The sequence below is a fragment of the Oncorhynchus tshawytscha genome, linkage group LG29 (genome assembly GCF_018296145.1).
Source record: "Oncorhynchus tshawytscha isolate Ot180627B linkage group LG29, Otsh_v2.0, whole genome shotgun sequence".
Lineage (NCBI taxonomy): Eukaryota > Metazoa > Chordata > Actinopteri > Salmoniformes > Salmonidae > Oncorhynchus > Oncorhynchus tshawytscha.
Genome location: NC_056457.1, coordinates 14,695,586 through 14,712,272, shown reverse-complemented (window position 1 = coordinate 14,712,272; position 16,687 = coordinate 14,695,586). Strand labels below are relative to the sequence as shown.

The following is a 16,687-nucleotide window of genomic DNA, read 5'->3' as shown; positions in this document are numbered from 1 at the left end:
AGACTGTCCGCAATAGGCTGAGAGAGGCTGGACTGAGGGTTTGTAGGCCTGTTGTAAGCCAAGTCCTCACCAGACATCACCGGCAACAACGTCGCCTATGGGCACAAACCCACCGTCGCTGGACCAGACAGGACTGGGGAAATGTGCTTTTCACTGACGAGTCGTGGTTTTGTCTCACCTGGGGTGATGGTCGGATTCACGTTTATCGTCAAAGGAATGAGCGTTACACAGAGGCCTATACTCTGGAGTGGGATCGATTTGGAGGTAGAGGGTCCGTCATGGTCTGGGGTGGTGTGTCACAGCATCATCGGACTGAGCTTGTTGTCATTGCAGGCAATCTCAACGCTGTGCGTTACAGGGAAGACATCTTCCTCCCTCGTGTGGTACCCTTCCTGCAGGCTCATCCTGACATGACCCTCCAGCATGGCAATGCCACCAGCCATACTGCCCATTCTGTGAGTGATTTCCAGCAAGGCAGGAATGTCAGTGTTCTGCCATGGCCAGCGAAGAGCCCTGATCTCAATCCCATTGAGCACGTCTGGGACCTGTTGGATCGGAGGGTGAGGGCTAGGGCCATTCCCCCCAGAAATGTCCGGGAACTTGCAAGTGCCTTGGTGGAAGAGTGGGGTGACACTCTTCCAGAAATGGCAAATCTGGTGCAGTCCACGAGGAGGAGATGCCCCGCAGTATTTAATGCAGCTGGTGGCCACACCAGATACTGACTGTTACTTTTTATTTTAACCCCCCCTTTGTTCAGGGACACATTATTCAATTTCTGTTAGTCACATGTCTGTGGAACCTGATCAGTTTATGTCTCAGTTGTTGAATCTTGTTCTGTTCATGCAAATATTTACACATGTTAAGTTTGCTGAAAATAAACGCAGTTGAAGTGAGAGGACGTTTCTTTTTTTGCTGAGTTGATATCATCTTGCACCCACTACACACCAGAGAGAGAATTGAAAGTGACATTAAATAAATGAGGTCATCCAATGAAAAGTGCTTTTGCTGTTGAGCATAAACATGGCTGCTTTGAAGAGCATTACTGTGGCGCTACTCTTAGAGCTGCTTGGTGTTAGTCGATTGACATTGTCTTTCTCCTTCCCTGCTATGAGGCACGACTCTTTTCATCCTTCAGATTCTTTGGAAATGTGTTTAAATTCAGATACTACAGTTATGGGATGTGTTGGATTTGGAGACTTTGTCATTGTTTTCTAATACAAGTAGAAGTGAGTCAACCAACATTTGACCAAAACCACTGCTTGAAGTATGCAAATGTTAAGGCAGTAGACTGAGTTGAGATAAGTCGGAAGTGTTCTTTTAAACATGAGTGAGACTAGAATGTAGCTTACAATGGAATTTAACCACATCTGGCACTTCCAATGTACCTTGCAAATGAGAAAACAATTAGAAAATAAACTCTTCCTCATCAACCTATTGCACTAGCATTTCATATCACAAAAATACATATAAAGTTACATCAATTACACTACTCTATACTAGGAAAAACTTTTACAGAACCCCAGACCAAGGAGGTCCACGACAAAGCTGCGATACATAAATATGGATATATCTATAGATTATTTTTTTCTTCTCAAACATACCTTGTTATAATATATGACTTTGGAAGAAAGAAAAATGGATTACCAATACATTCACAACAAACATTTCATCCGTTTAGGGAAAAGGAAAGGGATATTTTGGTGACACAAGTCTTATAGATCCTGACCGAGCCGCTCGATTTCCTCGATAAGAAAGTCGATGTCCTCAAAGGTGGCCGCGGGGTTGGAGATGACCATGCGGAAGAAGTTGACCTTGTCCCCCTGTGGTTGGTAGCTGACCATGGTTGTCCCATACTCCATCATCCTGGCCTTGATCACTGGAGCCACCTAGACAACAAGACACATACAGTTGTGTTACAAAGAAAGAGTGTTAAGTGCTTTTCGACTATTACGAGGAAATACTCATGTAAAACAAGGTCACATGTATTTATTTAGAAATGTCAAGCCCTTTTTGTGGATAAATTGACAATTTCCTTTGACAAACAAATGGACACGAATCGCCATTTTATTCCCTAAAAAAAGGAAACTTCCAGTATTAAATGTATTAAACACTTGATCAAACCTCTGTGTTTTCAATGTGCGATACATCCCTGTAGTCAAGCTATAGTATCTACAGATGCACAAATTACATTCACTCAGTGGACAGGCCGAAAAGACAGCTACAGACAGCTGGGGTGACAAATAAATCTAACACCAACAAGGTTCAGAAGAGTTCAGCAGAAACTGTGATGTTGAGAGGCTATCTTGCAATAAAACTTGGTAAAAGTCATTTATTTGTTGTTCAGTACAGTCTGTCTGGCTTTGTGGATTACATTCTCTGATGTGCAGAGGCAGATTCAATTACATGTTCTGGAGGAGATAGTGAGAGTGACACAGGCATAGCCATGGGAAGTAGGGGTGCTGCAGCTCCCCCTGAAATATATATATATACAGTTGAAGTCGGAAGTTTCCATACACCTTAGCCAAATACATCTAAACTCAGTTTTTCACCATTCCTGACATTTAATCCTAGTACAAATTCCCTGTCTTAGGTCAGTTAGGATCACCACTTTATTTTAAGAATGTGAAATGTCAGAAAAATAGTAGAGGGAATGATTTATTTCAGCTCTTATTTCTTCTATCAAATTCCCAGTGGGTCAGAAGTTTACATACACTTAATTAGTATTTGGTAGCATAGCCTTTAAATTGTTTATCTTGGGTCACATGTTTTGGGTAGCCTTCCACAAGCTTCCCACAATAAGTTGGGTGAATTTTGTCCCATTCCTCCTGACAGAGCTAGTGTAACTGAGTCAGGTTTGTAGGCCTCCTTGCTCACACACGCTTTTTCAGTTCTGCCCACACATTTTCTACAGGATTGAGGTCAGGGCTTTGCAATGGCCACTCCAATACCTTGACTTTGTTGTCCTTAAGCCATTTTGCCACAACTTTGGAAGTATGCTTGGGGTCATTGTCCATTTGGAAGACCCATTTGCAACCAAGCTGTAACTGATGTCTTGAGATGTTGCTTCAATATATCCACATCATTTTCCTGCCTCATGATGCCATCTATTTTGTGAAGTGCACCAGTCCCTCCTGCAGCAAAGCACCCCCACAACATGATGCTGCCACCCCCCCACTTTTCGCACCAAAGTACGTTCATCTCTAGGAGAAAGAACACGTCTCCTCACAAGCAGTATGATGGCTTGGGAAGTGCTCAAGAGAAATACAAAGGATAAAAGGCTATTTTACACGGGTGTACAGTATTTTTGTAATTCACATTTGGCTTAAAGGGGCAAGGAGGTACTACCAAGAGGTAATGCTAGGTGACAGTTTGTGAAGCTCAACTTTTCAGCTTAGAGCTTTACAGTAGCAGTGCTTTACAGATTCAAATCACCTACAGGTCCACAGTAATCTTCAATTGACTTAGAATATATCTGGGGTATTAAGTTACACAAGGCGAACGGAACTTTGGAAACTTCTGCAAGTTTAGGCTTAATAAGGAAAATGGATATTGTCTTTAAAGGGAAAATCCACCCAAAAAAAGGATATTTTGGTATTTGTTTCGTTAGTGCACTGTTGATACGGTCCCAAAATGTTTTTGCATGTCAGCAGTCGAGTTTTCACCATCCACTTCCTCATGATAATGCAACATGCTAGTTAGTTTTTAATGTTTGATCGCTTCATTTGTTTTAAGTCTATATGTTGAATCAGCAGGTCATGTTTTGATGTATTTTTTTCATTGTTTCTTCTTACTGATGTATTGATGCCCTTTTTTGTGTTTGCTTTCTACCTTATGCGTATTGAGCATGGGAAATGCGCTCTACAAATGTCATATTATTATTATTACTACAGTCATTCCACACAAATCTGTTGCAGGTGTCCTGTTGTCATTGGCAACCCTGCAAATAACAATAAATAATCAACTCTGAATTGTGCCTCACTTGAATCAGTCCTTTGGCAAAGGATTTTGTGTCCAATTGTTTCAAAGCACTGTTGAAAAACACTGGTGGTTGAAAAAAAGCTAGTCAACATGGATTCAGAATATCACGTCTTCCAGCACAGTCCCTAATTGTGCTAAATGGTCATCATTATGACAATCACCTCTGTCTGCGGGAAACGCAGAATATCAGTCCTGCTAAACATCTATACCCATAACAGATGGGGCATGTCAACACAGTTTTAATCAGGATGTTATCATGCATGTGTGAATGAGACAATGGCATAGATTCGGTGTCAGAGGTGTCAGAGGTGGAACTGCATTGGAGCCTTCAAACCAGTGAGCAGCTGCTCTTGCGATCATTGTCACGAAGCCACACCCGCCCCACTCACTTTAGAAGTTCAGCGCGAGAAAGTGAAGGCTATATAAAAATAATTACGCTAAAATGTAAAAATCATCAAATAAAATAATGAGAATTTCTATCAGCCTAATCGAGGTGTAGATTACATCTCACATTCCAGAGTTCGAACTTGTAAACAAGGCTGGATGGGATTCCTGCAGCCAATGGCAATGTCCACTTTAGGTGTAATGCCACTTGTGGATTTGACAGCTCTAACTCAGTTCCACCTCTGACACTGCCAAAACAACTGCTATGAGGATGTCGGCTAAAGTATATCAGATTTAATAGAGCCCCATGTGTGTTTGAGAGAGAGAGAGAGAGGTCTCTGTATATGGCTGGCACGCACATCATCTGTTCATCCTAATTGCAGATTAGAGGACCCCTGCTGCTGAGTGGCTGCCACAGTAACAACCCACGGCCAATGATTGAACTCATGGACAGTAGCCCCCCCCATGTTCACTCCCTCCCTCCTCCCACAGTCCACGGAAACATGTCTGTCATTTAAGATTCTCTCAATCCAATTGTGCTATCGAGGTTGAGCAATTGAACTCTATTTACATGCTTAATTGACTTCCCAAACGCCTTCCATTTTTAGGCACAGGGGCTTTTCTACAAATTACATCAGAGGACTGCCATTTTGTTTCGGGTGAAGGAGACATAATGTGGACAAACTGAGTGCAGTGAGACGGAGGCGTTTGAGGCTCGGACAATAAGGACCGGACTAGTCCTTTATGTCTTACTGCTCACCTTGTGCAGGCGCTTCTTTTTCTCCTCTTTGTCCTCCATGTACCGCATGCCAGGAGGGAGGTACCAGAAGCACACGTTGGTGTGTTGAGGCTGGGACAATGCAAGATGGGAAGACGAAATGATTCATCAGTCAATCATTATGCTTTACACGTGGACGCACACACACTCGCGCGTGCGCACACACACACACGCTGGTGCACACGTCAAATTGAGCTGGAAAGACAGGCGGGGAAAAAAATCCATTAGAGAAACCATGGAATATTGGAATCCACTCAGGTTGTACAAAATAGAAAGCTCTCAAAGCAATCATGGCTGTCAATTTATCAAGCCAGCACAGTGTATACTGAGCAATTCACACCCTGACAAAAGAACTCTGCTGTGAGTTCTGCTGTGTCGGGTGGTGCTGTCGGTGGCAGTGGTCTGAATAGTAAGCAGGTAGAGTGGCTCTCATTCATAGACCCTCTAGCTATGTCTGAGTGTCTCACATGTCGATCTCCTAGTACCAGATGTGATGGGAGAAAAACAATTCTGTCTGCTCACTGGTGTAAAGCATTCATTACCAATGGTTGACTGACCATGCATACCAGACTCATTTATTTAGCGGCAGTGTTGAGTCCCCGACTGCACTGATGTGGTGCAATGGTTCCAAGTTAACACCTGGACCAATGCCCAGGGGATTTGGACTATTCCTGCCTGTCACTCTATTGTGTTATAGTGGTTGCTGTCTTTTATATGGCTGTAAATATAAGCATAGCTAAATAAAAGTCATTTAAATGCCAAGGTGTCCATACTCTACCGCAGGGGTATTCAACTCTGACCCTACGAGGTCCGGAGCCTGCTGGTTTTCTGTTCTACCTGATAATTCATTGCAACCACTTGGTGTCCCAGGTCTACATCCGTCCGTCATTAGAGGGGAACAATTAAAAAACACACACAGTGGAAATGGCTTCGAGGTTGAGTTTTGAGGGCTCTATGGCATGGCTCAGCCCTACTCTATAGTATAAAATACATTCCAATTAGATTTGAGCCATTCACAACATCATCACATATTTGTTTTTTGTTTTTTGTGTTATCATTCATGTCGTTCAGTGTCTAACCATAATATGAACATACCTTTCCATTGAAGACCATCTCATATCCTTCCCTGTCCTTGATCTTGTTGTACAGGTACTCCGAAAGCTCCAGACACTTGTCAATCTGAGCCTCGAACCCGATGGTGCCCTATCGGTGAAGAGGACAATGCTGTCAACAACACGGTAAAGGTAACAACAAAGGTGGAAAAAAGAGAGCTTATTTTAAAATCATACTAACGACAGCTAATATTTTTAAGTCCCAATAACTGATAGCAGGAACAAATAATGTTGTTTTCCTGGGGTGATTGACATTTTCCAAGAATGTTTCCTAAATGTCTTGTCCAAATTAAAGAAGACACTTGGTACACTAAAACCCATAGTCCAAATGCAACACGAGCAAAAAACAACTCCCTTCACACATCCCTGTCTTTGCAATGCAGGTTGATGTCAGTTCCCATTGTAGCACTGTGATAAGCAATTACCCCACTAGTCCTCAACTGTCAAGCTGCAGGGGTCAAACTAACTACTTGAAGGCTTTTACATCCCAGCCACATGGTCAGAGGGAATCTATTTGTCTGGGATGTCCAGCATCACAAAGCTCACTATATTATACTTAACAGGACCATTTGTTGACTGAAGAAACATTCATACTGCACACAATGTAGTCAAACAGACATCAACAATGCAATCAGAAAAGCAATACACTGTACATTGTACTAGGCTGTAAAAGGCTTTTGGAATATCTATTTTGAAATATACATGAGATAGTCCCTGGCAAAGAGAACTATAATATATGTTTTTAAATAACAAAAATATCAACATAAATGTTATTTAAAACGATCTGTTTTACAATTAATCAAGGCATGATGAGAATCTCTAGAGGGGATATTTATTGAACTAAATGATCGAAAGAGAACTACATTTGCAATCAGTACTCTACCAACCTTAGCTCTCCACATGAGCCAGAGCTTGAAGATGTCCACATGACGTCCACACTGCAAGGCCTTGTCCCCAGTGTCGTAGGACAGGTCGTAGTGCTTGTCCTGCTGGAACAGGTAGCAGGCGTGCATCTGGTTGCAGTTTTGCATCAGCCCCTGGAGAAGAGAAAATAATCACTTAAACAATAAGGCCTGGGGGGGTGTGGTATATGGCCAATATACCACGGCTAAGGGCTGTTCTGAGTGCTAGGACACAGCCCTTAGCCATAGTGTATTGGCCATATACCACAAACCCCCGAGGTGCCTTATTGCTATTATAAACTGGTTTCCAGCATAATTAGTAGTACAAATAGATGTTTTGTCATACCCATAGTATACGGTCTGATATACCACGGGTTTCAGCCAATCAGCATTCAGGGCTTGACCCACCCAGTTTATAATTCTGATTATACAACAGTGACAATAGCTAGTTAATACATATCCTGTAATCTTATTCGCTACAAGGTCATTTAGGATGGATGTGTAACTTAGTAATGACCTTAGTCATGTAGGAACATACAGTAGGCCTCTTATTCTGAAATGTAACGAAAGAAGACATTGTGATGAATATATATGTAAAGGGGACTTTGACCCCTTACCTCCTCCCGGACCAGCAGGGCTGAGCACTGCAGTGGGACTGCCATCATCTTGTGAGGGTTCCATGTCACTGAATTGGCCCTGTGAATTGAAAAAACAATGGGTACTTTTTCTGAATATTGATTTAAAAGATGAAAATTCATCATTTTAGTACATTTCAGTACGGACCTCTCAACTCCATCTAGCTTCCACTTGTGCATCCTGGACATGATGAGACTGCCTCCCCACGCACCCTGAGTAGAGAGAGAGATAGTGAGATGACCAAACTACAGAACACTTTGTAGCATGAGACTGAGTCTCAACATGAAGAGCCCCATTACACCACAGCATATCTGAACTCAACCAGCCATATGTAATAACATACAGTTCATATTCCCGGAGTGACCCCGCTGACAGTTTCCTGCAAATACTGACGACTCGTCTCTATTTCATATTTTGTGGAAAAGGAGCTCCTAAACCTAAACCTCACCCTCAAATTTCTATGTTCGAAAATGCAAGAATTCAATGTAAAAAGGCCCTAAAACAAATCCAGCATGTCTGCAGTTTGACACTGATGGATCTCCTTTCTTGGTCTTAATAGAGGTGTCTCTATGTCATGCCTCAATCACCTCCATTACACAGAGTCCTTCGGTGAGAGAGGCCATGATGGGGAAGTCAGGGGAAAGGATGATTTACAGCCCCGGCTCCAGTTTCCTTAATCTCCAGTGTTACAGAGGAAACTGGCTGAGTGGCTGTCTCCTATCTAGGTCAGCTGAAAGCAGCAGAGGGGACTCAGATATATTACATGAATCAAACTCTGACTGGTGAGCTCTGTGTGCCCCTGTCCCTGAAACACCCAAAGCTAAATGCTATGGACTTACCATCTGATGAGGTAACAACAAAGGTATTCACCTAAAGTAACTTGAGTGTGTAGTAGCCACTTGTATAGTGTAACTTAATGTAATTTGCCACCATAACAGGAGTCTTGCTCTGTATATCAGTTGGGACGATTCTTATCGGTCAGCTGTACAAAATCAGCATGTAAAAAAAAAATAATGTTTTTTTTAAAGAGATAAAGTACACGTGTTTCTACTTACATCCACGTGGAACCAGACTTGGTACTTCTTACAAATATCTGAGATGGCAATAAGGGGGTCAAAGGCTCCGTAGACTGTGGTGCCAGCCGTCGCACTCACAAAGAATGGCACAAATCCCTAAACATAAAACATGAAAAGAAATCATTGGCATGTACAGTGTCACATACCAACATTAGAACTATTTCCCATTATACACATGACATTACCGATGATATATTCTAGATAATAGCACAACACATTCCTGATCATCGTTGTGGTAAATTTCCATATGGTTGCACAGTATGAAGGAAAAAAATGACTTAATAGCCATTGCTCTTCAACAGGGATATGGATGGATGTGTCATGTGTGTATGAAATTACCTTCTGCTTGGCTTCCAGTATTTTCCTTTCAAGGTCAGCTGGTATCATTTTACCACTGTGAAGAAAGAAAAAAACAGGATTTCAATTGCTTGAATGCTTTTGCCATTAAATGACATGTTCTGTTTTATTCTGCACCTGAGGCCTACTGTAAAGTTAAAACACTACAGTACCTCTCATCAGCTTTGATGCAGATGACACTCTCTGTACCAATGCCAAGGGCTGCTGCTCCTTTCTTGATTGAGAAATGACTCTAAAAGACACAGAAGTAGAGAAATCCCTCGCACAAGCTCTTCTCGTAACCTGATTACATTTCCTGTTTGATGCATTTCATTGAATGCTGCTATAAAGGGGATTCAAGACCAAGGAAAGAATAAAAAGAGATGAGCTGTAGTAACGTTGGAATGTTGCTGTCCAAGGCAAAGCTAAGGCTTTTGGGAGTGTTCTATTTGAGCTGTTGTTTGCCCGAATTATTTCAATGTCCTGGGCCACTGCAGGGGAGAGGAGATAACAGCAAGTGTCCCTGTGTGCTGTACTGTCATGCAGAATGTCAGCAAATCAGCCTCACATTAGCTATTGCTGCATGTGAAGGTGATGTCAGTCCCTTTTCTACAACATGAATACATCAGTGATGGAAAATGTGACCTGGCTTTATATGGAACAGCTGGCCCAGCAGTATGCCAAAGGGATTTCATTGGGAATCTGACGCCCACTTTGCCAAACATTACCCTCTTTAAGTAGTGAACGCTGGATCCTTGTAATTTGATGTAATCTAAGAACAAAGCATACAAATTATACTCCCTCACCAAGACATTGGGATAACATCACTATGAAGCAGCTAAATGAAATGCACAATACATTAAACACACACAGAAAAGGAAGTCAAAGCAAGAAATGTATAAAACGATAAATGAACGAATTAACAAATTAAATAAAGTGAAAATGAAAGATAGGAGTAAGGGGAGGGAGGCCTACATGCTCGGATGTGAAGGCTGCCAGTCTGGGGACTGATGACATTCCTTTCTCCTTCACTTCAGGAAACATCTTGAAGCGAGCCAGCAGCATGGCATACATATTGGAAATGGCACCACCTAGGGGAGAGAGGCGACAGCACACCACTCAATCACTTGTGTTGTGTCAGGATCATTTGGTACAGCCATCAGATGTCAAAACTCACATGAAGACAATGCTTTGGCTATTCAATAACACAGGACTAAAAGTAAATTCAATGGTTATGTAACATACATGTCTCGGGAGAATCTGTCTTAAATGTTTTGAGGAAATAATCAAAAAATACAATGTTTCAATGATGATAACATATATTTATTTACATGTCGATGTAATTGTGAAAAAGCATCAGTTTGCCTCTTTTTGTTTTTGTTATACGTCAACCAAGAGTCCAGAGGAGAAATGAAAGCAACCGTTATGTTGTAAGGGAGGAAGTGGGTTTATGCTAATTGACTGTGGAAAGTGTTCCATTTTTGTCATCAAAATGCTAATTTACACATAGCTGGAGATGGGCCAACCAATTTTCTGTGAATCTGATGGGGGGGGGTTATAATTGGCGTCACCTACGCACCGGGAGAGAAGATTCCATCCCCTCGGCCATCCTCCCAGCCAATGATCTCCCTCATTTTCTTCAAAGTGACGTATTCCAGCAGCACGAACACTGGAGCCACCTCGTAGGTGAACCTGGATTCAACAAGAGAGATCACATGACTGAGTTACACAAAATATGTAATGACAGACAAATGATTGAGCATCTGTCTTTTCTCCCCTCTGGAGGTTCACAACCGATTTGGCTTGAGAAACAGTTTATCATGGGCTCAGGTTTAGCATGAGGGATGGGGTTATATAGCCAATAGAAGCTGACAACGTATTTCAAAGTCAAGACAGACAAAGCAAAACGTTGGGTTTATTGGAATGCACATAGCAGTAGATGTCAATGTACAACGTTGCAATTCAACCACAAACACAGTGGAATTTCCAAAGGTCATTGCAGGTTATGTAGGTTAAATGCATTACTCTATGTATGACTCTTTTCTCTACATTACAAAACAGTTCAACATTCTCTGCATCATACAAACGGCTTGCTACACTGCAGCATGTCTGACTCCAAATTGATTACAAATGTATTCATTTTGGGGATTCAGTGCATTTAATCGTGCTAGCAGAACCCTTATTTCACTGAGCCATGACTCTCAGTATATATCATCCCCCACTCAGCCAGAAATTAACTTCCGATTAGCCTGAATCAAGCCAAAATGCTAATTTTCTCCTCTTGAATTGCCATGGGGATAGCGAAGGAGGGAAGGCGGCGAGGGGTGGGGTTAAATGAATACGGGATTGAATTATATGCTGCCTTTCTTTTCAACCTTTCACATGCTCTCTTTGAGTGAGACTCCACTATCAGTGTGAGAAGTCGCAGCAGAGAATGCCCATGGATGGACCGGAAATGGAAATGATTATTCTGTTTTATCATTTGAATCATGATGAGGCTAGTCATACTCACATGTTGGTGTTTGCGGTGGACGTTAGCCAATCAGCTGCAAGACCAACCATATCTAATCCTGTTGAGAGCTGATTGAAGTATCTGGGGTGGGCTAGAAGCAGAGGAAATTGTGTGAGATTACAGAATTTTGTTGTGGTCTTTTTGGAAATGTCAGGCATATTTTCCTGTATTTCTGTTTTCCATACTATGCTTTTTATGTGATTCTGGTGCCTATGCCACTTGGCACAGCTTGGCATGTAAGGCTGTATGTAGCTCCTTCATAGTTGAATTCAGTTGTGGTGTGTTTTTGGAGTGACAACTATTAAGCTTGTAAGGTCATGCTAGAACATTTTAGAGAGAAGGTGATTTCAAAACGTTTCCGTATTTTTTGACATTTTACCAGCCCTGAGGGGTATTCGTTTTAGTTTTTAAATTGAACATGGTGAGGATAATAGCATGGCATATATGGAACGTGTTAGTGATTTTAGCATTGATACTGTCAAATTCGTTTGGAAATTGTATTTTGGGGAAGGACATCATGTAATTTCCATTTTGCTCCATATATTATGCCTTTCTTCATCCCGAATAGTGCGGCACGGGGGGAAATGACCTAGCACATTTAACAGATTATGATCTCAAAAACATTAGATTTCCACCATCTATACATACCATCTACAGTAATTTGCTAAATAAAAACATGTAACGAAAACACTCATGTAGGTCTGTTTTCTTGGATATGCCACTGGATAGGCCTGGTTAATATTTGAATCTCAATCTATTCATATATATTTTTTCAACAATCTGCCTGCTGTACTTTAATTTTCGTCTGGGTAGCCCCAGGCCTAATTTATGAACAGGAACAACTCTTCAGAAGAAAACATTTAGCAATTAATTTCGTGTATATTGACCCAAAACGAATTTGCAAAAAAACATATAGATAGCTATAGGCTGAGTAAAACAGCAGGCAGACAGGCAATATTGATTTTGAATTGTCCATTTCCTCTCATAAAAAAATCTGCGACATAAGCATTTTGTTGCAATAAATATATATCTTATAATACCTGTTTTGATAGCGTATTTCAGAGTTGCACGACAGCTTATCAAAATATCATCCAGTGTTTCTGGCTCATCCTGCAGTTCCCAGTTGTTTCTCTGGAGCAATTCATTGGGATAGTGGAAATCAATGACTTTCGTTTCCCTATCAAACGATTCCGTGATATATGCCAGCAAAATATCCACAACTTCTTGGAGAAAAGTCATTGTCTTCAAGTCACCATCCAACGCGGGTAGTAGATCTGTGAATCAATGTAAAAATGCAGGCAATTTGAATTTGAACTCTAAAGTGTCATTTTAACCTTGAAAATGAAGGACAGAGAGGCCTAGATTTAAGTAAGGAGAAAAAATGCGTATAAACTGTAGACTTATTAGGAAATAATAGGCTACACATTTACACCAGATACATAAGGCCATCGACTATTTTATTATTTGTTTCGAAGTGATAATGACTAACCTAAATTAATTATATGTAAATAAGAAAACATAACACATTTTTCAGTTCAAAATAATAGGTCTATACGTCAGTATGCCTACGTGGGTTTTAAATGGGCTTCTTGTTGAATTTGTTGAAGGTTACTCTGTTTTTCATATGAATGATGCATCATGCGGGTAGGCCACTCATATCACGATTTCGTATGTGAAAAATGTATCAATATAGGCCTGTTATGTTTATAGGCCTACCTGTTGAATATAGATCTGAGAAACCGACAGTCGCCTCAGTCGCCTTTAGACAATTGCACGGTTTGTTGCATCCGCAGGTCCCAACCGTTGTCTCATCCAGTTTGGTAGATGTCGGCTCGGATGTTTTCTCGCCCTCTCCAGCAACACTGAGTAGAGCTTTAAATGTTTGTTTCAGTTCATAAAAATCAGAAAAGGAGGAAACAATTCAATGCACGATAAGCAATGAATATGTTGCGACAATGTTATATTGCTTCATATAGGCTCTGCTAATATGCAAATTATAGCTGTTTTTTCTTTTCCAGAACCAACCTACCACACAGTTTCGATCCAATGCCTCCAGGTAGTTTTTGGGCCGCCGCCTGGCACCATGCCCTGGCTGGAGAGAGCAAGTCAAAGACGGATGAATAATGGGCTATATTCAGGCTGTGTAACTTACAAATATTCCAAAAAAAACGTGCTGAAACAAGGTGAACACAACCTCACATGAACATAATACGCTGTATTGGGCTACCAAATTCACAATGATAGGGCTACTAGCAATTTATATAATCAACATTTTTTAAGTCGTCTTAACCTTGACTAAGCCCATTTTGTCTAGGGGCTATATGCATGACATAAAAACATTGTGACATCTTCTACCAGTCATTGTTAAGCCACATTTATCCTGGTAGCCGGAAAACATTGTTTATGCGAGTTAGGGGTTGCAAGCGTTAAACGTTGATTTATCCAACCAAATAGGTTATTTCATTTTCCCTTTAGGGGCTCAAGCCGATAATACTCACGCGTAGTGGGGCTTTGGTTGCTGGTATTATCACCAGCATTCTCTGGCGCGCCAAGACCCCAAAATCCGTGTGATGCCATTGCAAACAGTCGCCAGCAGTTAAGAGCTATATGAAAGACGGACAAATAGCGCCCATTCAACCGGGGGGAAATGTGCCGAAGAGAAACGGGAGCTGTTCAGAGACGTGGTGCTGAAGCTGTCTGTCGACTCTTTTCCAGCTGCACAAAATCAAACTGTGCATTCAACAGAGACACAAATGAAACTGCAAAAGTGCTCAAAACGTAGCGCTCTCTTCACCGAGACTCTTCTCTGTACGCAGGCGACCACAGGTATACAGATGGAATGCCAGGCATTGTCTTCTCAGAGAATTCGGTAACAGTTACCCAGAGCCCCTCGCGATTCAGTGTAAAGCGCAACCTCTCACCACTGGGTAAAATACAAGGCTATGTAGTATGGCAGAGTGTAAGAGTATGAATATATCCGTATTGTGAAAAAAGGCGATAAAAAGGCGATTTCACTAAGGCCACTTTCAGGAATAAGCACTACTATGCAGAGTATAATCCAGCTGTGAAAAGTAGAGCGCAGGGTCTGCTATATTAATGGTATAAGCAACTTAATAAAACAAACGTGTCCCACCGTAGTGTTAACCTGGTTTCACGTCACTAAATAAATTCCAATGTGATTCAGTTCATGACGAACTGGTTTGCGTCATGAGTCGTGACCACACATCTTTGTCCCCCTCCTGCTGTGTGCGTGGAACTCAACATCAGAAACAGTCTCATTTAAACTGTTTTACTCCAGCTTGGCTGCCCTGATAATTCATTGATCCAAAACTTTTGTATGCCTTGGCGCCTCCTATCATTGCCCCCCTCCGGTCAAGGAAACGTAACGCGGTGTGGAGTGGGAACGCGTGGGTCCCTCTCGCTCCGCTAGAGTTCAAACCGAGTGCTCCATGGAGAGTGGCGTTCAAATCCGCGGTCCGTTTATTGTGCCTGGCTCTACGTCGGTCATGGCTAGAAGGGCTCCAGCTGTTGTCAAATGAATGTCAAAAGTTGAAATGTTTTGAATTTCAGCTAACCCTATCCCTTTTCCTAAACTTAACCTAATTCCCCTAACCTGCTACATTAATTCTGCTGCATAAGTTCTCCTAACTTGCTATGAGAAGTCAAATCTGACGTTTTAACTTGACAAAAGATTGTAGCCCTTCAAGCCATGACTGTCAGTGCTGTCCAAAAGCCATGCATCCAGATCCCAGATGGCTATATCGGTCTGCTAATACAGGACTAGTAAAGCCCCAGTGCACTACTTTTGTAAAAAAAAAATAATACCTTAACAATAATATATATATATTGTATTAATATTTTTTTGTAATTCATATTTTTCAGCATCCCTACTTCCTGCGGCTATGCACAGGCCTACAAAAAGAAGAAACATAGCTATGAGGTCATCTGGGGAAATAGGGATGTGTTTTGTTTTGGGGCAGACTACATTCTGTTGGATGCGATCATCAATCAGTTGTGCTGCTAGTGTGACCACTGAGAACACGTCACAAGTGAATCAGTAACAAACCCTGTGGGCTTTTCTGCTTTAAATGTCACACTTAAAGGTTACGGATTCACTCAACAACAACAAATGCTAAGTTAACATAAGGGAAATACGTAGGAAAGTTGAATAACACTGCAGCCCCGTGGTTTGCATTTACGTAAGTGGTAATATATTTGGGCAATTTATTAAACAGCGTTCAAATGATTTCCACATTATTCAACCTGAGCATGGGAAGTAGAGTGTGTAAAGTCAAAACAATTCACAGTGAATGTAGGCGTACCTGAACACAACAGTAATGTTGAAAGCCATTCTCAATCTACATTAAGGCAATACAATCTACACTGTTAAAATGAAGTGCTCTGTAACACCAAAACGGGTGGCAACTGAGCTGCCACCAACACGAAGGAGATAAAACCTTACAGTTTCTGGAGTATTGAAACACATCATCCTGAGAAGTGTTGAAGCAATACATGGTGTCAGTGGTGACCCCAATCAGGACTGCCCCACCTGTTTTGAGCCCCACCTGTTTAGCAAAAAAAAAAGAAGCCTGTTTTGCATGTTATTTTGGCATTAATACGCATAACATATAATTTTGCAAACAATGTAAAAAAAAAAAAAAAAATCTAATTAATAAAGCCGCATACAAACATGGTCTCCTTTTTTGCTTTCTAATGCAGCTACAAAATGCAGGTGTTTCAGACAAGCTCAGTGCTTTCTGTGGTGGTGGGGCAGCCAGCGGAACATACAAAACATAGGGGTTGGTAATGCTCTCTAGCTGTGCCATGATTAGTTCAGTGTTCTGTCACTCATGGGGACACATCATCTCTGCAAAATCTACAGGGAGAGCTAGAAAGTTCAAGCCCCGTAGGTGCTGCCATAGATTTACAGTAGAAGTACCCATCCAAGAAGGCTCAAGGTCATTGGCCACAGA

At 41.5% G+C, this 16,687-nt stretch overlaps 1 protein-coding gene across 1 annotated transcript; it reads right to left on the bottom strand.

Moving 5' to 3' along the window:
* Positions 1-880: 880 nt before the first annotated feature.
* Positions 881-14,884, bottom strand: gad2 (glutamate decarboxylase 2). Its single transcript, XM_024392849.2, has 16 exons — positions 14,213-14,884; positions 13,744-13,806; positions 13,431-13,586; positions 12,755-12,988; positions 11,715-11,805; positions 10,782-10,894; positions 10,178-10,293; positions 9,376-9,455; positions 9,206-9,260; positions 8,846-8,962; positions 7,938-8,002; positions 7,772-7,850; positions 7,140-7,289; positions 6,236-6,343; positions 5,123-5,212; positions 881-1,886 (listed from the first exon to the last, which is right to left on the bottom strand). Exons 1-16 carry the CDS (start codon positions 14,289-14,291, stop codon positions 1,713-1,715), a joined length of 1,770 nt encoding a protein of 589 aa, XP_024248617.1. The 5' UTR covers positions 14,292-14,884; the 3' UTR covers positions 881-1,712.
* Positions 14,885-16,687: the final 1,803 nt, after the last annotated feature.